At 41.3% G+C, this 22,588-nt stretch overlaps 1 protein-coding gene across 6 annotated transcripts in view; it reads right to left on the reverse strand.

The window, feature by feature from the left end:
- Positions 1-15,940, reverse strand: part of ZNF143 (zinc finger protein 143) — a 66,302-nt gene extending 50,362 nt beyond the window's left edge. Inside the window, exon 1 of one of the 6 annotated variants that reach the window (XM_055548673.1) lies at positions 15,808-15,940. Coding sequence is in view for 3 of the 6 variants with exons in the window: in XM_055548675.1 (XP_055404650.1) it covers positions 15,808-15,849 (42 nt within the window). In the remaining 3 variants the exon portion in view is untranslated. The remainder of the gene's footprint in view (positions 1-15,807) is intronic. The other 5 variants (XM_055548675.1, XM_055548670.1, XM_055548672.1 and 2 more) reach the window with 5 other exon arrangements.
- Between the last annotated feature and the right edge of the window lie 6,648 nt (positions 15,941-22,588).

A 22,588-nucleotide genomic window follows, 5' to 3' on the forward strand; every position in this document is an offset into this window, starting at 1 on the left:
CATAAGAAAAGAAAATAAAATACATTTATGAAGTGCAGCAAATGTTATATCCAAAATAAAGAATTTCTACAACTCAAAATCAAAAAACAATAACCCAAATAAATATTGGACAAAGGACTTAATAGAAATTTCTTCAAAGAAGATAAATGGCCAACAAAGATGAAAATATGCTCAATACCACTAATCATCGAGGAAAGGCAAATCAAAACCATGATTAGATATCACCTCACAACGGTAAGAATGTCTACTACCAAAACACAAGGTAAGTGTTGGAAAGGACATGAAGAAATGAGAACCACTGTGCACTGTTGGTGTGGAGAAGGCAACAGCATCCACTCCAGTACTTTTGCCTGGAAAATCCCATGGATGGGGGAGCCTGGTGGGCTACAGTCCATGGGGTCGCAGAGTCAGACACAACTGAGCGACTTAGCAGCAGCAGCAGCACTTTGGTGGGAATGTAGAATGGTGCACGCACGAATGCTCAGTCACGCACTTATCGTAACACTTATCACAGTATACCTTAATTACCTGTTTTTCTCCAGAGTAGAAGCAGTGTATTTATAGTATGTGCACATGTGCTCAGTCTCTTCAGTTGTGTCCGACTCTTTGTGACCCTATAGACTGTAGCCTGCCAGGCTCCTTTGTCCATGGGATTCTCCAGGCAAGAATACTGGGGAAGACTGCCATTTTCTACTCTGGGGATCTTCCCGACCCAGGAATCAAACCCAAGTTTCTGGCATCTCCTGCACTGGCAGGCAGATTCTTTACTACTAGCAGCTGCTATTAAAAACAGTATAGAGGAAATTCCCTAGCAGTCCAGTGGCTGGGACACTTTGCTTTCACTGCCAAAGGCACAGGTTCAATCCCTGGTCAGGGAACTAAGATTGCCACTCCACAGAAAAATAATAATGAAATAAGATAACAACAACAACAACAACAACAAACAAAAAAGACTGTTACTCCACAAGCTGAGTGGCACGGCCAAACAAATTAAAACAAAATAAAAACAGTATGGAGATTCCTCAAAAAATTACAAATAGAATTTTACCATATGATCAAGCAATCCCACTTCTGGGCATATATCCAAAGGGATTAAAACAGACTCTCAGGAACTTCTCTGGTGGTGCAGTTGTTAAGAATCTGTCTGCCAATGCATGGGACAAGGGTTTGATCTCTGGTCTGGGAAGATCCCACATGTGGTAGGGCAACCAAGCCTGTGCACCACAACTACTGAGCCTGTGCTCTAGAGCCCGGGAGCCACAACTACTGAGCCCACGCACCACAGCTGCTGAAGCCCAAGCACCCTAGAGCCCATGCTCCACAACAAGAGAAGCCACCGCAACGAGAAGCCACACAATGCAACTAGAGAGTAGCCCCCACTCATTGCAACTAGAGAAAAGCCCTCATAACAACGAAGACCCAGCACAACCAAAAATAAAAAAATAAAGAGAATCATGCTTCCCACATTAAAGAAAATTAGTAATTAAATACTAGCTGACTTCATCCCCTAAAAAAAAAAAGAATCAGAGTTTCCTCAGTGGTCTCAGTCTACATCAGACCAATATTTTAAAATGTGAAGCCCTTAGCTATCTCAAATTTGGTGTAAATTGTGAGATACAATTATTATCATGAATTATTATGAAAATATAAATCTAATGGTTCAGGTATAAGAGTAAGGACTTCAACTACAAGTAATCTTTATCGTAGTAAGAAATGATACAACAAGAAATCTAGATTAACAAATTCTAAAGACTTTTTGCATGAAGCTACAGAAACCAGACTCATTTGAAAAGACCCTGATGCTGGGAAAGATTGAAGGCAGGAGGAGAAGGGGATGACAGAGGATAAGATAGTTGGATGGCATCACCAACTCAATGGACATGAGTTTGAGTAAACTCTGGGAGTTGGCAATGGACCAGGGAGGCCTGGTGTGCTGCAGTCCATGGGTTCACTAAGAGTCAGACACGACTGAGCGACTGATCTAACTAACAAAAACCAGACCTTCAGAAACTGTCAAACTCCAGTTCTAACCTCAAGCTGGTTCCACCTACACACTTTCCAGAGAAGTCACGCCTTTCTATTACCTGGTCTCAATTACAAATTTTCCTTATAAACTCACTAATATACAAAGTGCTTCTTCATTTAAGCATGGTCATTTGTGCTGCATTTTATGACATCTCCTACCCTGGAACAAGGAATCTCTTAGTATAGCAACAAAAATAGTAGGCTATTCTGTAACTTTGTAGTTTGCTGATTCAGTTACACTGCTTTGATTAACCTTTGTGGAAAACTGTCTTTAAATCTCTTCAGTTTTATTTAAATATTAATATACCCAGGGAGCAAGCATGTTCCATGGATGCAATGTAATTCAGTTAAGCACAGAGTAGTTAGAACGTGCTAATAAATGAGGTAGTTTTCATAGGCTGTACAGAATGCTAAAGGGTAAAATGGAGGGACAGAGCTTATACTACCAATTTTAAAGAAGTAGGATATCCTAGTGGGTGGGTAAAATGTTGAAATTGAAGGCTTTACCAAGTTCCAAGAACATTCAGAAATGAAAGATTTACAACAGACTGGCAGGAAGTTGAGATGAGGCCTGGAGAAGTAAAACTAAAATATGTGTGAGAAAAAGCTGTGAGAACAGAGACAAGAATTTAGAAATGGACATCTAGGTCTAGTCATCAGAAACATCAATGTTGGCGACGGTCTGCTCTTAACTGAACCACTGATATGAAAAAGAACCTAAAAAAAAAAATCTCTCTCAAACCTCAACAATGCGGTACTAACAGCAGAGCTTAATAAGGGCATTTCTGCATAGTTCAGTTTACTAAGCATGCCCTGGCCTGCCTGCACAGAGTCTAGGGAGTTTGAGGAAGTGTAAGTAGCAGGAGAGAGGTTCTGATATATTCAAACTCCACTTCTGACTGTGATCCTGCATTGTATTTTATTTCCCTCAAGATAAACACTGTTTGCTGCTAAGTCACTTCAGTTGTGTCCGACTCTGTGCGACCCCATAGACGGCAGCCCATCAAGCTCCTCCGTCCCTGAGATTCTCCAGGCAAGAACTTTGGAGTAGGTTGCCATCACCCTCTCCAATGCATGAGAGTGAAAAGTGAAAGTGAAGTCGCTCAGTCGTGTCTGACCCTTTGCGACCCCATGGACTGCAGCCTACCAGGCTCCTCCGTCCATGGGATTTTCCAGGCAAGAGTACTGGAGTGGGGTGCCACCGCCCTCTCCGAAACACTGTTTATGTTAATATTTTATCATCCAAATTGCTCATCTTGTCATAAGTAAGGGAAGCAAAACATTGTGAGACAATTATGAAAATTACAGAGCATTCCTGACATACAACTGCAACAAAATAGATCCTTTGTACAAAAAGTACACGGACTAGGACACTAAACATAAATAGTAAAAACACACACCTCTAGTCAGAAAAAACTTTGCATAGGTCTCATATTTACAAGGCATTTTTCAGATCTAAAAACTTATTTGATGGAATAGTCCTCAAGGGACATAAAAGTTCTTGGGCTCTTCCAGCCTCTTCTGAATCCCCAAACCTGTCCCGAAAACTTACATTTCTTTGTTTCCTCGTGGCAACTATTTAAATATTTTCCATTTGTTTCAACTTCACCCCCTCTTCTGCTATCCCCCCACTCTGTCTCCTTCAGGACTTCAATTAATCAGCTCTCAATTCACAGAAAATAAGTCATCAAAGGAATTATCTGCCAATAACCCTCACTTCACTGCATTTCTGCATATTTCTTCCTTCTCTCCTACCATACTACTTTCCTACAAGGTAAGACCAATTCTTCAACCTGTACTCTGCATTTCATTTGTCTTTCCTCCACAGGGATTTCATGGACCTCTTCTGTAAACAATTTCCCTCTCTCCCCATTTCTTCCCATCAGTAACTTAAAAAACACAACAAAAACAAAACAGAACAAAAAAACTCACCTCTGACTCAGCTACTTGTTATCTCTTTCCTATCACAGCTAGATTTCCTTAACAGTTGTTACTAACAATGCTTCCTGATTTCCCACTGCCATCCATCTGATTTCTGTCCCTAAGAACAGAAACTCTCTGGTTGGTCACTGATCTCTATTTTAACATGAAGTTCAATGGCCATTTCTAGGCATGAATGAGAAATGAAAATATTCATCTATCCACAAAGAGACTTATACAAGAATGTCCATAGCAGCTTTATTCATAATAGTTCCAAGCTGGAATGAACTCAAATAAAAGAAACGATTAAAAAAAAAGTTGTGATAAATTCATACAATAGATTATTACCTAGCAATAAAGAGAAACAAACTATCAGTTCAGTTCAGTCGCTCAGTCTTGTCTGACTCTTTGCGACCCCATGAACTGCAGCACGCCAGGCCTCCCTGTCCATCACCAACTCCCGGAGTTCACTCAGACTCACGTCCATCGAGTCAGTGATGCCATCCAGCCATCTCATCCTCTGTCATCCCCTTCTCCTCCTGCCCCCAATCCCTCCCAGCATCAGAGTCTTTTCCAATGAGTCAACTCTTAGCATGAGCTGGCCAAAGTATTGGAGTTTCAGCTTCAGCATCAGTCCTTCCAATGTACACCCGGGACTGATCTCCTTTAGGATGGACTGGTTGGATCTCCTTGCAGTCCAAGGGACTCTCAAGAGTCTTCTCCAACACCACAGTTCAAAAGCATCAATTCTTCGGCGCTCAGCCTTCTTCACAGTCCAACTCTCACATCCATACATGACCACAGGAAAAACCATAGCCTTGACTAGACGGACCTTTGTTGGCAAAGTAATGTCTCTGCTTTTGAATATGCTATCTAGGTTGGTCATAACTTTCCTTCCAAGGAGTAAGCGTCTTTTAATTTCATGGCTGCAGTCACCATCTGCAGTGACCTTGGAGTCCCCAAAAATAAAGTCTGACAGTGTTTCCACTGTTTCCCCATCTATTTCCCATGAAGTGATGGGACCAGATGCCATGATCTTCATTTTCTGAATGTTGAGCTTTAAGCCAACTCTTTCACTCTTCTCTTTCACTTTCATCAAGAGGCTTTTTAGTTCCTCTTCACTTTCTGCCATAAGGGTGGTGTCATCTGCATATCTGAGGTTGCTAATATTTCTCCCGGCAATCTTGATTCCAGCTTGTGCTTCTTCCAGCCCAGCGTTTCTCATGATGTACTCTGCATAGAAGTTAAATAAGCAGGGTGACAATATACAGCCTTGACGTGCTCCTTTTCCTATTTGGAACCAGTCTGTTGTTCCATGTCCAGTTCTAACTGTTGCTTCCTGACCTGCATATAGGTTTCTCAAGAGGCAGGACAGGTGGTCTGGTATTCCAATCTCTTTGAGAATTTTCCACAGTTTATTGTGATCCACACAGTCAAAGGCTTTAGCATAGTCAATAAAGCAGAAATAGATGTTTTTCTGGAACTCTCTTGCTTTTTTGATGGTCCAGGGGATGTTGGCAATTTGATCTCTGGTTCCTCTGACTTTTCTAAAACCAGCTTGAACATCTGGAAGTTCACGGTTCACGTATTGCTAAAGCCTGGCTTGGAGAATTTTGAGCATTACTTTACTAGCGTGTGAGATGAGTGCAATCGTGCGGTAGTTTGAGCATTCTTTGGCATCACAAACTATATACACATACACAACAGTGTATAACAGTAACAGTGATGAATCTCAAAATTATTGTGCTGAGGGAAGTAAGACAGACACAGAGCAGTACATATTGTATTATTCCATTAATATAACTTCCAAGAACACCAAAATTAATCTACAATGTTAGAATAAAATGTGATTGCAAGGTTAGGGGACTGATTGGAAAGGGGAACAAGGGAATTTTCTGTGGTGATGGATATGTTCTATTATCTTCTTTTGAGTAATGATCATCTGGATGTATACAACTGCCAAAACTCATCAAATTGAACATAGATGATTATACCCTAAATTTTCAAAAAGTTTTTTTAAATGACCAGACATTATAATATTGATATTTAAACATTAAAAAACAGTGTGATGGATACTTTTCTGTCTTTGATACCACTGACCTTTATCTCTTTCTTAGAATATTCTCTTGCCTTGGCATCTATGACATCTACATGGTCCTGGTTTCCTCCAACTTCCTAGCCAATCCTTTTCCATTTCTCCGATGTATTCCTAAATGTTGAGAACCTGCAAGTTTGCATCCTCATCTGTTTTTTCATTTTATGCACTTTTCCTTTTGGAATATCATATCCATTCCCATGGTTTCAAAGATCTCTAGAATGTACAAGCTTTCTAAAACTATCAAGTCTTTCCCCTTAATGGCTCCTGATTTATCTAGCTGCTTATTGGCCTTGATAACATTCATGGTCCACAGCCACCTCCATCTCAAAACAGTTTGCCATAAAATTCTACTTTTGTATTTTCTACCTCAATGATAAATGCAATCACTACCCAGTAGTCCAATCCCCCTTAATCTCCAATCACGAAAAATGATCACTTTACCTCCTAAATATCTGTCAAATGCATTCACTTCTATTATTAGGTGGTCTTAATTCAGGAGACCATCACCACTTGGGTTATTACATCAGCCTCCTGAAATCCACTTTTACCCTCCTCCAACCTGATCTCCACAGCACAGTCCAAGTGCTTTCAAATCCAATCAGAGCATTTCTCTGTCATAAAAACCTTCAAAACTTTCCCACTTACCCATAAAGTCCAAATACCATGATTGGGGTTCTACTAACTTCTCTAATACAATCATCCTGGTTTGCCTAACACTGACAAACTTCCTAGGTCATGGAACTTTCATTTCTGTTTTATTTCTCTGGGGGGAATTTGTTTTAAAATTGGGATAGTTTCCAGTTCAAGACAGTGGAGTAGAAGGTGTGTGCTCATCTCTCCTGTGAGAGCACCAAAACTGCAACCAGCTGTTGAACAACCATCAACAGGAGGACGCTGGAACCCACCAAAAAGATACTGCACATCCAAAGACAAAGAAGCCACAGTGATATGGTAGGAGGGGCACAATCACGATAAAATCAAATCCCATACCCACCAGATGGGTGATCCACAGACTGGAGACCAGTAATACCAAAGAAGTTCACTGTTGGGAAGGTTCTGAACCCCACATCAGGTTTCCCAGCCTGAGGATCCAACAAAGGGACTGGAAATCTCCATGGAATCTGGCCTTGAGGGCCAGCAGGATTTGATTATAGGCCTTCCAGAGCACTGAGAGAAACAGAGACTCCAAGCTCGGAAGGCACAAACCAAATCTTGCGTGCACCAAGACCCAGAGGAGAGGAGCAGTGACCACACAGGAGACTGAACCAAAACTACCTGCTAGCGTTGGAGGGTCTCCCGTGGAAGCGTGGATCGGCAGGGGCTCGCCACAGGAACGGGGGCACTGGAAGGTCCCCTTGGCATAAAGCCTCTTGGAGTTCACCATTAAGTCTACCATAGAGCCCACACACCCCAGGGCTGGATCGCCTCAAGCCAAACAACTACCAGGGATAGAGTGCAACCCCACCCATCAGCAGATAATTTGATTAAAGCTTTTCTGAGCAAGGCCCTGTCCACCAGAGCAAGATCCAGTTTTTCCCATTCATCAAGAAGCTGACATAAACCTCTTAGCCTCATCCATCAGAGGGCAGACAGAAGAAGCAAGAAGCACAGTCTCACAGCAGCTATAACAAAACCTATTATTACAGAAAGTTAATCACGATGCAAAAGCAGAAAGTTATATCCCAGATGAAGGGACAAGAAAAAAATCCCAGAAGAACAACTAAATGAGGTGGAGACAGGCACCTTCCAGAAAAAGAATTCAGAATAATGATAGTAAAGATGATCCAGGATATTGGGAAAAGAATGGAGGCAAAGATTGAGAAGATGCAAGAAATGTTTACCAAAGATCTAGAAGAACTAAAGAATAAACAGAGATGAATAATACACTGCCGCTGCTGCTGCTAAGTTGCTTCAGTCGTATCCGACTCTGTGCGACCCCATAGACGGCAGCACACCAGGCTCCCTCGTCCCTGGGATTCTCCAGGCAAGAACACTGGAGTGGGTTGCAATTTCCTTCTCCAATGCATGAAAGTGAAAAGTGAAAGTGAAGTCACTCAGTCATGTCCAACTATTAGCGACCCCATGGACTGCAGCCTACCAGGCTCCTCTGTCCATGGGATTTTCCAGGCAAGGGTACTGGAGTGGGGTGCCATTGCCTTCTCCCGAATAATACACTAGAAGGAATCAATAGCAGAATAACTGAGGCAGAAGAACGGGTAAATGAACTGGAGGACAGAACCATGGAAATCACTGCCACAGAACAGAATATAGAAAAAAGAATGAAAAGAAATGAAGACAGCATAAGAGACCTCTGGTACAACATTAAACACACCAACATTTGCATTATAGGGATCCCAGAAGAAGACTTCCCTGGTGGCTCAAGACAGTAAAGCGTCTGCCTACAATGCCGGAGACCAGGGTTCAATCCCTGGGTTGGGAAGATCTCCTGGAGAAGGGAATGGCAATGCACTCCAGTACTCTTGCCTGGAAAATCCCATGGATGGAGGAGCCTGGTAGGCTGCAGTCCATGGGGTCGCTAAGAGTCAGACACGACTGGGCAACTTCACTTTCACTTTTCACTTTCATTCATTGGAAAAGGACATGGCAACCCACTTCAGTGTTCTTGCCTGGAGAATCCCAGGGACGGGGAGCCTGGTGGGCTGCTGTCTATGGGGTCGCACAGAGTCAGACACGACTGAAGCAACTTAGCAGCAGCAGCAGCAGCAGCTGAAAACTTTCCGAACATGGGAAAGGAAATAGTCAACCAAGTCCAGAAGCACAGAGTATCCCAGGAAGGATAAACCCAAGGAGGAACACACAGAGACACACAATAATCAAACTGACAAAAATTAATGACAGAGATAAAATATTAAAAACAACAAAGGAAAAACAACAAATAACATACAAGAGAATTCCCATCAGGCTGTCAGCTGATTTCTCAATAGAAACTCTACTAGCCAGAAGGGAATGGCATGATATATTTAAAGTGATGAAAGGGAAGAACCTACAACCAAGAATACTCTACCCAGAAAGACTCTCCTTCACATTTGATAGAGAAATCAAAAGTTTCCAGACAAGCAAAAGTTAAGAGAATTCAGCAGTACCAAACCAGCTATCCCAAAAATGCTAAAGGAACTTCTCTAGGCAGGAAACACAAATGAAGGAAAAGAGCTACAGAAAATAAACCCCAAATAATTAAGAAAACAGTAACAGGATCATAATATAACCTTAAATATAGATTAAATGCAACAGCCAAAAGACATGGACTAGCTAGGTAGATGAAAACATGTGCATATATGCACTTCCACTTACCATATCACCAAAACTAGGATCTAACAGAAAAATCTGTAATCACTTTTTAAAATCCAGATACATATCAGAATTATCTTGAAATTTCTTGAAAAATACAAATGCTCAGGTATTGCTTTTACCTCCATAGCTCCATGGTTCTAATGAGCAGTCATATTTAAAAACTGGACTATATGATGGACTTTTACTTTTATCTAGTTTGTTTCACTTTTTATATTTCATCTTCAGTGTTTCCATTTCATTTAGTTTATGTTCTCCATCTCTTTTTTTGATGTTCTTTCTCAAGTCTTTATCAAGTGTAGTAGAAAAGCTTTTGTATACATATATATATAAATATGTATACTTTATATTTTTTAAAATGTATGCATTTTTGCCTAACTAAAAAAATTATGACATTTTTATTCCACTTGTTTGACTTATGAATAAAATACTAGATTTCTAATTAAAAAATAGATATGCAACAAAGGTTTACTGCATAGCATAGGGACCCATAGTCAATATCATGTAATGCCCTATGGTGGAAAATAATTTCAAAAATAATATATGTATATTTGTATAACTGAATCACCTTGCTGTGTACCTGAAACACTGTAAGTCAACTACACTTCAATAAAAAATAAAAAATAAAAAAAAAAAATATATATATATAAAAGAACAAATAATTAAAAAGGAAAACAAATTGGAATAGTCTTGGGCAAGGGCTTCTCTGGTAACTCAGACAGTAAAGAATTTGCCTGCAATGCAGGAGACCCAGGTTCCATCCTTGGGTTGGGAAGATCCCCTGGAGAAGGGAATGGCTGCTCACTCCAGTATTCTTGCCTGGAGACTTTCAGGGACAGAGGAGCCTTCGGGCTAGAGTCCATGGGGTCACAAGAATCAGACACAACTGAGTGACTAACACTTTCAAAGGCAAAACAACTTGGAAACTATTTTAGACATAATAAAAGACTGAGCATTGAATAAATGTGTAAACGCTGGTGGAAGCCACAGCTCTCGTTAAGGAAGAAAGGAAATGCAAATATGGAATAAGGGAAGAAAAGAAAGAGCTCTGTGGAATGAGCTGGAATTGGAGGTACTGGTGTGAACTCAATCTCTAAAATGTGCTTATGTGTGTGTACACAGGCATATCCTACTTTGTTCTCATTTTGCTCCTTTCTAAGGTAACTATTTTTCTCCATGGTTCTAAACACAGTAAAACCACCCACAAACTGGCATGACTGAACAACTAACACTTTCAGCAAATCAAGACAAGTTGGTCACTCTATCCTCCAGTCTTATTCTAGCACAATCTCACATTCTACATTCCAGCAACACTGATTAAAATTCTAGTAGTTAATGATACTAGTATCATTTAATCGGAGAAGGCAATGGCACCCCACTCCAGTACTCTTGCCTGGAAAATCCCATGGACGGGGGAGCCTGGTGGGCTGCAGTCCATGGGGTCGCTAAGAGTCAGAAACGACTGAGCGACTTCACTTTCACTTTTCACTTTCATGCATTGGAGAAGGAAATTGCAACCCACTCCAGTGTTCTTGCCTGGAGAATCCCAGAGATGGGGGAGCCTGGTGGGCTGCCGTCTATGGGGTCGCACAGAGTCGGACATGACTGAAGCGACTTAGCAGCAGCAGCAGTATCATTTAATAATATTAAGATGTAAATAATTAAAAAATTTAATAATGACAACTTATCCTTCCAAAATACTATGTGCCAGGCATTACTACTGATTCATTTAATCCTTCTAGTAATCCTGTGAATTAAGTATCATTTAATCACAGTTTTACAAATGAAGAAAGTGAAACTCAGGTTAAATGATGTCCTTAACTTCACAACATAAATGGTAAAATCACCTTCTAACCATTTGACTCTTTACATGAGCCACTCTGGCCCAAGATGTCTCTTGCATCTGGGCTCTGAACACTGCCATTCATTCTCTCTAGGATACTCTTCCTTCTCTCTTTGCTGCTGCTAAGTCGCTTCAGTCGTGTCCAACTCCGTGCAACCCCATACACAGAAACCCGCCAGGCTCCCCTGTCCCTGGGATTCTCCAGGCAAGAACACTGGAGTGGATTGCCATTTCCTTCTCCAATGCATGAAAGTGAAAAGTGAAAGGGAAGTCACTCAGTCGTTTCCAACTCTTAGCGACGCCATAGACTGCAGCCTACCAGGCTCCTCCGTCCATGGGATTTTCCAGGCAAGAATACTGGAGTGGGTTGCCACTGCCTTCTCCGCTTTCTCTCTTTACTTGGCTAAATTCTTCAGATTCCACTGGAAAGTTTTATCTCAACTCCCCAAACTGGGTCTGAATGCTTCACCTGTATTTCCCAAGACACTGTGTCCATACCCTTACCATAACACTTACCACAGTATACTTGACCTGTTTTTCTCCAGAGTAGCAGTGTATTTAGAGCATGTGCACGCGTGCTCAGTAGCTTCAGTCACATTTGACTCTTTGTGACCCTATGGACTGTAGCCTGCCAGGCTTCTCTGTCTATGGGATTCTCCAGGCAAGAATACTGGAGTGGGCTGCCATCTATGCTCTCCTCCAGGGGATCTTCCCGACCCACAGACCGTACCTGGGTTTTCTGCACTGCAGGTGGATTCTTTACCGCTGAGCCACCAGAGAAGCCCATATTTATAGCAACCAGCTACTAAAACATACAATAGTATCTAAGGAGGATTCACCTATTGATATATTAGAAAGTATGTGTTATACCTAGGAAGGAATACTTACAAGACATGGTATATAGCATTATACTTAAGAATAAGGACTCCTGAGCCAGCCTGCTTCACACTCTCATTGACCACATATTATCTATGTGACCTTGGGCAAGTTACACTGTGCCACAGTTCTCTATCTGTAAAAGGCAGGTACTTCACAGAGGTACTGCAAATAAAAATCGCTTTTAACAGCACATGGCATTACATGTATGTCTGCTATTAATGTGCTTTCCTGGTGGCTCAGAGAGTAAAGAATCCACTTGCAACGTGGGAGACCTGGGTTTGATCCCTGGGCATGGCAAAGTACCCCAGTATTCTTGCTTGGAAAATCCCCATTGACAGAGGAGCCTGGCGGGTTACAGTCCATGAGGGTCCCAAAGAATTGGACATGACTGAGTGACTAAGCTGCTTATCAGTAGTTTAAAGCTAAACGAGAAGCTAAATGTCTGTCTTATTCACTATTTTCACCTACTACATGCAGGATCTTAGTTCCCTGACCAGGGACTGAACTCAGGCTCCCAGGCAGTGAAAGAACTGAGTCCTAACCACTGGACTGCTAGGGAATTTCCGTCAAGTGGTATTGCCAGAGGAGGGAAAAACAAGAAAAAGTTTCAGAGATGTGTTATTCAAGAGAAACTTTCCTCTTGTTCATAATTTTACTTTTTGAAAATACCTTTACTAAGATACAATTCACACACCATAAAATTTATCCATTTAAGGTGTACAAGTCAATGACTTAAGTATAGAGTGTACAAATATTATCACAACCTGAATTCAGAATATTTTTATCACCAGCAGAAGAAAAGCCTATCTCCCCCTTCCCAAACCCATAGGTAACCACCAATCTACTTTCTATTTCTACAGATTTGCTTATTCTGGACACTTCATATAAATGGAATCATAGCATATGGTCTTTCGTGACTGTCTTCTTTCACTTAAACTAAATAATGTTTTCAAGGTTCCTCCATTAAAAAAAAATTTTTAAGCTAAAAATAAAAAATTTCAATCTATAAAAATGCTGAATCACTGTTATACGCCCTAAACAAATAAAATGTAAATCAACTATACTTCAATTTAAAAAGAGAAAAAAATTTCCTTATCCTTATGAAAGTTTTTTTCCCTCAAAAAGAAGACAAAAAATAATTTCTAAGGGTGATTTTAAATAATTGACTTTAAAAAATATGTATTTACTTATTTATTTTGGCAGAGCTGCCACATGTGGAATCTTAGTTCCCCGAACCAAGAACTGAACTCAGGCCCCCTGGCAGTACCACGTCCTAATCACTGGACCACCGGGTAATTTCCATAAAGTGGTATTTTAAGTACAAAAAAAATGTAGTTTGGAGTTAAAGGCCTGTGTCTACACATTAATAGATAAGTTATTTCCACAGAGTATAGAGTTCCCATGGTGGCACAGTTTTAAAATAGGATTAAATTTATTGGAAACTAGACTTTTTATTTCTCTGAGAGGGAGGGAGATTTTCAGTATAGATCCATCTTAAAAACAAAATCATTTTGATAGTACAATACACTGTCTTACAAAAGCTATCCTTAAAATGAAAATTAAGCATAGAAATCAGCAATGAAACAACTCAACTCTTTAAATAGTCACTATGTCCTGAAATAAAGCCAAGTGAAAAAGACTAAGAACTGGGTAAAATCTCAAATTAAAAATAAAAACAAGGGTTGCCCTAGTGGTAGAGAGGCTGACTCTGAGTTCCCAACGCAGGGACCCTGGGTTTGATTCCTGATGGGGAAACTAGATCCCACATGCTGAAACTAAGGCCCAGGGCAGCTAAATAAATAACACATATATAAAAACAAGAACTATATAAGAACTTCAAAATTAAGTAATGATAAGAACATCAGGACTCAGAAAGTTCTCCTCATGTGTAATCATAAACTGTACCTACATTATAAATATTTAATAACAACTAAACTAACAGAGGGGACTTCCTGGTGGTCCACTGGCTAAGACTCCACACCCACAATGATGGGGGCCCTGGTTAGATCCCTGGTCAGAGAAATCAATTCCACAGGTTCATGATGTAACTAAAAGATTCCACATGCCACAACTAAGACCCAGAGGAGCCAAATGAATAGATAAATAATAAATATATGTGATTGTTTATAGCAGCATTATGCATAATAGCCAAGATAGAAGCAACCTAAAAGTCCACATCAACAGATGAACGGATAAATAAAAGGTATTATGTCCATGCAATGAAATATTTGGCAATAAAAAGAAATGAAGTACTCATACATGCTCTAACATGAATGAACCTTGCAAACATGCTAAGTCAAAGAAGCCAGTCACAAGAGTCCACATACTGTGTGATTCCATTTTTATGAAACACTGGGAACAGACAAACTTGTAGATTAGTGGTTGGTGAAGGAGCTGTGTTACGGGGAAATCGGGAGAAACTTAGTGGGTACCGAGTTTCTTGGGGGGTGATGAACCTGTTTTAAAATTTTAGTAATGGTTGCACAACTCCGTGAAAACATTAAACCTACCTAATTACATTCTTTAACGGGGTGAATTATAAAGGTCTGTATATTCTATCAATAAAGTTGTTACTTTTAAAAAGGTCGCTATGGAAAAAATAGGCAAAGTATTTGTACACTAAATAATTTCCAAAGTAATCAAAATACACTTGGGTAAAATTCGTTACTATCTTACCGAAACTTTTGGATGATTTCATTACCTAGTCTCTTACTAAACACGTAATAACGAACTGAAACTATGCCATCAGCAAGGGAAAATATTAAATATTGCACAGATTTTTGTTAACTACAGCAAAACTACTGGACGCTTACAGCTTCTAGTAAGATTCAGGACAAAGGCGACAACCTCGAAATTACAGTTTTTCACATCTCCATTAGATTATACCAGCTGACTACAGACACACTTCCAAAAGCTTAAACTGATCTTAAACTTATCATCAGTTTGGCAATCATTTTATCACTTTTTACTTAACTTCTTTAATGAGTAAACAATGTTAAAAAGAGCAAAAGGGGAGAGAATATTGATGGACGTTCCACAATAAATGTTACAAAGCAACGAAGGATTCGTTCACTTTTCACCAAAATCGAGAAAACAGAATGATAAAATCAGTAATTTCCAATATTCGATATTAGGCTCAACGACCCCAATTTTTTTTTTTTTTTTCCCAAGTTAGGGAAACAAGAAATGTGTGCAGGGTCGGAGCGGGAGGAAATACTGGGGGCGATCTGCAGGCGGGAACCCAATCGGGCCCTCGGCCAGTTCTGCCGCCGGCGCCCCAGCCGGGGCCTGGTGCTGACCAGGGCCCAGCGTCTCAGCCCGAGGAGCTTCGCCGCGGCGGCGCCTGGGGACTCGCTCCGCGCGGAGGTCAAGCCGAGAAGCGCCGCCAGGCTCCCGAGGGCTCCACCCTCCCCTCTTTCACTCCCTCCCCTCGGCGGTCCCCTGAGGGGAACAGGCGGGGCGCTACCCGACGAGACTGGGGGGAGGGGGGGTGGTTTGCGTCCTCAGAGAGAAAAGCTCCGCCGCCCCAGAGTGGCGGCCGCGGGTTATTAATAAACTCCGCTTCTGCCCAGACGCAACTACCGCGACCGGCCGTAGGATCGGCAAGGCCTGAGATGGAGGCTGAGCAGCCGGAGCCAGAGCCCGGGCCCAAGCGGGCCCGCGCCGCCGCGCTGAGGGCGGCGGCCGGGCGGAGAATAATGCACACTGGGTAAAAACACATTTATATACGAACCTCCGAGAAAATTTTCCAACAATTCCTTCGTCCGACCACCATGCACCAGGACAGGAAACAGCCGCCCGGCCCCCAAGCCCCGCAACCCGCATAGTAGCTCTGAGGCCCGCCCCCAGCCTCCATTGGGCTGTCATTACGTCACTCACTAGACGCTTCCTGCTTGCCATTGGCTCAAATTTAGGCGACGCGAAAGAAGACGGCCTTATCCACGCCCCCTTACCTGACGTCAGCCTCGCCTGGCCTTACAGCCAGCGACTGAGTGGCTTACCCAAAGTGCGGAACCAAAGTTCCTGCTTCTGACTGGTTGACAGAACCGCTCATCCCAGCGCGACAACGCCTCTCTGACAAGTGAATTATGCCTATTCTGGGGCCCCAGCAGGAGGCGCCATTTTGTAGCGAGGGAGGGAGGCTGGTCCTTGTGACTAGCCGGGAGGGAGAAGAGTTCACAGGCGCCATTTTCCCCACAGGGGCTAGGAGGTGGCCTTGGCTCTCCCGGTGGGCTTGCTGGAGCGCGTTCTGGAGATCGGTTGCGCTTTGCCTAGCAATTGCTGAGTGTTGCCCCGTCGGTAGGGTGGGGTGAGACGGGATGCGACGGCTCACAGTTCCCTGGGGGCTCTTTGTGCCAGCTGAGGCCTTTGCTCTTGGATGGAGGTTCTGGTTTTTGAGAGCTGCCGTATCCTTGTCACTGGCTGCCAAGACTATCTTTGCTTTTCCAGTCGCCGGGGTGTCATCATTGGTAGGAGGATGAACCTCCTGCCTCAGCGGAAGCTCAGGCGAAACTCGACAACGAGGCGGTGGTCTTGGACTCGGCTGGGAGACATTGCGGATGCTTTGCGTTTTCATGTTGCATAAGTTCAAATTTTGAAGTCGTCTCTAATGGTGTCGCTAACTTCTTTTTTACCTTCCCTCTTGTGTGTGCCGCGAATTAAAGTCAAAAAGGGTGGGAAAAGCATTGATTGAGTGGGTCTCCCTGTACCTAATAAGATTGGATACAAGTTAGTTGTGAAGTTTAGGTAATGTTTCTCGTAGCTCTTAACCCAAACTTTTTTAAGCTATTGGAAATACAAGTCTCATTTGAGGAGTATTCAGTATGTATTCATGTGTTTTAGCAACGAAGCTGAATAAAGATGAGATAAAGTGTGTAGACTCAAGATTTTTTAAATCGGGCGTTCCAAGTGTAGATTTGAGTTACTAAGAATGAAGAGGATGGTCCCGCTGTAACTTGGAGATTTGTGTAATGCTTACAAAAATTGGAGAAAGCTGGATAATGTTTGATTTAGTGTCTTTCAGGTGATTATGGACTGTCCTCAGGATCATTACAGTGTTTTTATTTACACTTGAGTCTAGTTTGAGATTTTAGCGTTACCTTGTTTTTGGTAGGGAGTGAGGGGCAGACAGACCCTAACGAAGGTATAGCTGCCTAATTGGTGCCCAAACGCCATTGGAAGGAAGAGACTTTTGAGTGTCGTTTGAATACATGATCTTTAGAAGTTTAAAGTAGTTACTATCTTTTATTCCCTTATAAGAATAAAAAATGGGACACATAAGATTGGATTAAGTTGCTTGAAACTGGAGGAATTAGCTCATTCCAGTCTTGTTCCCGATGGATAGACTCCTTTTTTCACAGAGCAGAGGGTTCAGATGACAAACAAGTGTTCTAATTTATACTTCTGTACCTTCCAGATGCTATATCTATATTTTGTCATCAGAAATGTTATTAAAAGAATCAAAATATTTTTATGGAATTTAGTCATTTATTACTAAGTCACTAACCTTTAGTGTGTTTGTTAAAACATTGTAATACAGAATCTCAGAAAGGAAGTTAAAAATCACCCTGTAAAAAAAAAAAAAAAAATCACCCTGTAATTGTGGATCTTGGTTACAGGACATCTTTCTATCCTTGGGACCTACTAAGTGGTTGTAAACATTTAATGATAATGGTGAATAGGATGCTATAATTCTACTTTAATTCACAAAGATACACTAATGATATTGTCACAGATAATAGATCTTTGTGTTACAATGTTTACCACTGACTACAGATCAGAGTTCGAATGTCGTAATATTTAGGGCCATCCATAATCCAGATTTTCCCTGAATCACCTCCTATTCCTCATCTTATTACATCTTAACAAATTAATGGCTTGAAAACATTTAACTGCCAATCATTGTTAGTCCAGGCTTTTCCACAAAGCTGAACTTTTTCACCAGTTTTCTAAACAGGCTAACTTAATTCTCAGTTCAGATCAGTCGCTTAGTCATGTCTGACTCTCTGCGACCCCATGAATCGCAGCACACCAGGCCTCCCTGTCCATCACCAACTCCTGGAATTTACCCAAATTCATGTCCATCGATTCGGTGATGCCATCCAGCCATCTCATTCTCTGTCGTCCCCTTCTCCTGCCCCCAATCCCTCCCAGCATCAGGGTCTTTTCCCAATGAGTCAACTCTTTGCATGAAGTGGCCAAAGTATTGGAGTTTCAGCTTTAGCATCAGTCCTTCCAATGAACACCCAGGACTGATGTTTAGAATGGACTGGCTGGATCTCCTTGCAGTCCAAGGGACTCTCAAGAGTATTCTCCAACACCACAGTTCAAAAGCATCAATCCTTCGGCACTCAGCTTTCTTCACAGTCCAACTCTCACATCCATACATGACCACTGGAAAAACCATAGCCTTAACTAGACAGACCTTTGTTGGCAAAGTAATGTCTCTGCTTTTGAATATGCTATCTAGGTTGGTCATAACTTTCCTTCCAAGGAGTAAGCGTCTTTTAATTTCATGGCTGCAGTCACCATCTGCAGTGACTTTGGAGCCCAAAAAAATAAGTCTGACTGTTTCACTGTTTCCCCATCTATTTCCCAGAAAGTGATGGGACCAGATGCCATGATCTTAGTTTTCTGAATGTTGAGCTGTAAGCCAACTTTTTCACTCTCCACTTTCACTTTCATCAAGAGACTTTTTAGTTCTTCACTTTCTGCCATAAGGGTTGTATCATCTGCATATCTGAGGTTGTTAATATTTCTCCCGGCAATCTTGATTTCCAGCTTGTGCTTCTTCCAGCCCAGCGTTTCTCATGATGTACTCTGCATTTAAGTTAGGTAAGCAGGGTGACAATATGCAGCCTTGATGTACTCCTTTTCCTATTAGGAACCAGTCTGTTGTTCCATGTCCAGTTCTAACTGTTGCTTCCTGACCTGCATATAGGTTTCTCAAGAGGCAGGTCAGGTGGTCTGGTTCTAGCCGCCCTCAAAAACTGTTACTATTAGTTTTTAAAAACATTTAACTCAGAATTTTCTGGAGAATTGATTGATTTGGGCATATTTGCACACAGATATAACTACTAAAGTATTCTATGTATAGAAGAAACGTGGAAGGAATGCCCTGGCAGTCCAGTGGTTAGGACTCTGTGCTTTCATTGCTGAGGGCTAGGTGAGGAAACAAAGATCCCACAAGTCTGGTGGTTCGGCAAAAAAAATTAATGCATTCAACTCTTAAATAACTGTCTAGGAGAAGGTGACTTTGAGTTACCAAATTATCTGGAATAGGTTTATTAATACATTTTCCCTCTAAATTTGTAGAATTTTTAAAACACTGAAAAAAATCTACAATTCTTACACTGAGGGCTTCTCTGGTTGGCTCAGCTGGTGGAGAATCTGCTTGCAATGCGGGAGACCTGGGTTTCATCCCTGGGTTGGAAAGATACCCTGGAGAAGGGAATGGCTACGAGTTTTCTGGTATTCTCCGGTATTCTGGCCTGGAAAATTCCAAGGACTGTATAGACCATGGGGTGGCAGAGTCCAACACAACTGAACGACTTTCGTTTTCAAACACTGAAGAATTTTTGTCTTTTTTCTTAAAATGCTAAAGATTTTAAAAACAAGCTAGTCATTTGCTCTTCATTGGAAGCTGTGGCTGTTAGATGTGTCACTTGTCCTAAGAACTCTTGCCCCATTTGTAAAATAAAAACTTACTTCAGGGATTTTCCTGGTGGTCCAGTGGTTAAGACTGTGCTCCCAATGCAGGAGGCCTGGGTTCGATCTCTGATCAGGGAACTAGATCCCACATGCTACAACTAAGACCCAGAGCAAATAAATAAAAAACAAACTTCACAAGTGTTGATTGGGAAGATGTATGAGAATGTAGAAAAAGGTAGCACAGTGCCCATCAGAGGTACTTTTCAAATGCTTGATGTTACCTCTCTCTCCAAGTCTCACTTAATGCTCAACACCGGTGGTTTCTAAGCACTTTGAAAACTCCTTTAAGATTCAGATGAAAGCTATGAAAAATATACTAAAGGCATCAGTTTCATAGGGCTCATGGACCCAGAATCCTTGCTCTGCAGTATAAACTCAGTTAATCTCACTCGGCTTCTACACTGAAAACATTAATCAGAGCTTTATTAGAATATACTTTTAGAAGTATATGTTACTTAAAATGTTCCTTTCCAATCTCAGATATAGTTCTCAGTATGTATGCTGACTTAAGCATAGTGCTGATAATACTGGTAATGTTTTGTTAGTGGCTAATTGCAGGACTCCCGTCATTTCAAGTTATTGATAGTAACTCCAGTATGTGCCGTTTTCCATTTTACCAGCTCTACTCATGGACCACTTGTTAACCCAATTCATTCATTCATTTGTTGTTGAATGAGTCGCTAAATCGTGTCCAACTCTTGCCACCTTCTTCTGCCAGGCTCCTCTGTAGTGGGATTTCCCAGGCAAGATTCCTGGAGTGGTTGGCCATTACCTTCTCCAGGGGATCTTCCCTACCCAGTGATGGAACCTGCACCTCCTGTGTTGGCTGGCGGATTCATTACTGCTGACCCACCAGAGAAGCCCATTTATTCATTACATCTTTGAAAATAGCACCTGATAACTGAGCTCCAAGGTTATTAGTTGTGGTTAATGTGTTTGATTTTAATGGCAAGCTAAGAGAAAATAAACTCTTATTTACAAAATTTTATCAATTAGAGCCCTTGAGGATTCCAAGTGTTCCTTTGAAACTGGCTTCCTCCGTAAGATTCTAGCAGTCATTTTTGGCTTCTAATTACATTTGCTTAAATCTAAAATATAACATTCCAGACAAAAGGAAAATCAAGTTTCACTAATATACATAGTCAGTAGGTAGTACTTCAGCAGTAAAGAATAGTCTATAAATGAAACCATTGTTTTTAAAATGATTTTTATTTTTCTGAAAAGACATACTCAAGGTCAGGGTTTTTTTTTTTCAAGTGAAGCGTTTGTCTCCAAATAAACAGTAAGATTGATACCATTTTATAGAAAAGCACTAGGTGCTGTAGTTTTGGGAGGAGGCGGAAAAAAAGATGGCTCAGTGTTAAATTTCTAATGCTGTATTACACTGAAATATATAACAAAGATGCAGCATTTACAGGAAAAAAAAATTTTTTTAAGAATTCTTCCTCCTGCTATCCACCCTGCCAAAGTTCAGTGCCAGCTAGGGCTATTTGATGGGGTGATGTGATTAAAAAAAAAAAAAAAGAGTAGTTAGCTCAAATAACTAAATATTGGCAGAATACAATCTCTAAGACAGTTTTCCCTGTATACAGGGATAGCTAGCTCTTACTTCACAGAAGGCAGTGGCAACTCACTCCAGTACTCTTGCCTGAAAAATCCCATGGACGGAGGAGCCTGGAAGGCTGCAGTCCATGGGGTCGCTAACAGTTGGACACGACTGAGCGACTTCACTTTCACTTTTCACTTTCATGCATTGGAGAAGGAAATGGCAACCCACTCCAGTGTTCTTGCCTGGAGAATCCCAGAGACAGGGGAGCCTGGTGGGCTGCCGTCTATGGGGTCCCACATAGTCGAACATGACTGAAGTGACTTAGTAGCAGCAGCAGCTCTTACTTTATACTTAATGAATAAACATTGAGTATTACTTTTTAGAGAACTTTAAAACAAACTTGAAACTGAAAACTGAGATACTCGTATATCAGAAAACTCACCATTTTAAAGTATACATGCACTTCAGTAGTTTTTAGTATATTCACCAGGCTGTTCAACCATCACCAGTACCCAATGGGAAACACTTTAATCATGCCAACAGAAAACCTACGCCCATCACACTCACTCCATTCCGTCATCCCTCCCCACCCCTGTCCCAGTGACTACTAATCTACGGATCTGCTCATTCCTGACATTTCATATATATGGACTCGTGTCTGACTTGTTTTCAGGGCTCATCCACACTGTAGCGTGTAATTGCACATCATTCCTTTTTACTGTCAAAAATCTGATTGTATGGATATTTCACCTTTTGTTTATCCACTCACCAGTGGCTATTTGGATTGTTTCCTGCTCTTGGCTATAATAATGCTAGTATGAACAACTGTGCACCAAGTTCTTGTGTGGATAGGCTTCAATTCTCTCAGATTATATATATATATGTGTGTGTGTGTGTATACATATATATATATGAGTGGAAGTTTTAGGTGACACTTTTCAACCTTTTAAGGAACCGTCAAACTTTTATACAACAGGTAAGTATTTTATCTTGTACCAACACTGTACAGGGGTACAATTTCTCTTCTTCCTCACCAATACTTGTGATTGTGTACCTTCTTGATTAAACAGGATAGTAGATAAGGAATACCGCATCATGAATTCTGATCTGCATTTCCCTAATGACTAGCATATTAAAAAGCAAAGACATCACTTTGCTGACAAAGGTTTGTCTAGTCAAAGCTATGGTTTTTCCAGTAGTTACCTATGGATGTGAGAGTTGGACTGTAAAGCTGAGGCTGAAGAATTGATGCTTT

The sequence above is a fragment of the Bubalus kerabau genome, chromosome 15 (genome assembly GCF_029407905.1).
Source record: "Bubalus kerabau isolate K-KA32 ecotype Philippines breed swamp buffalo chromosome 15, PCC_UOA_SB_1v2, whole genome shotgun sequence".
In the NCBI taxonomy this organism is placed as follows: domain Eukaryota; kingdom Metazoa; phylum Chordata; class Mammalia; order Artiodactyla; family Bovidae; genus Bubalus; species Bubalus kerabau.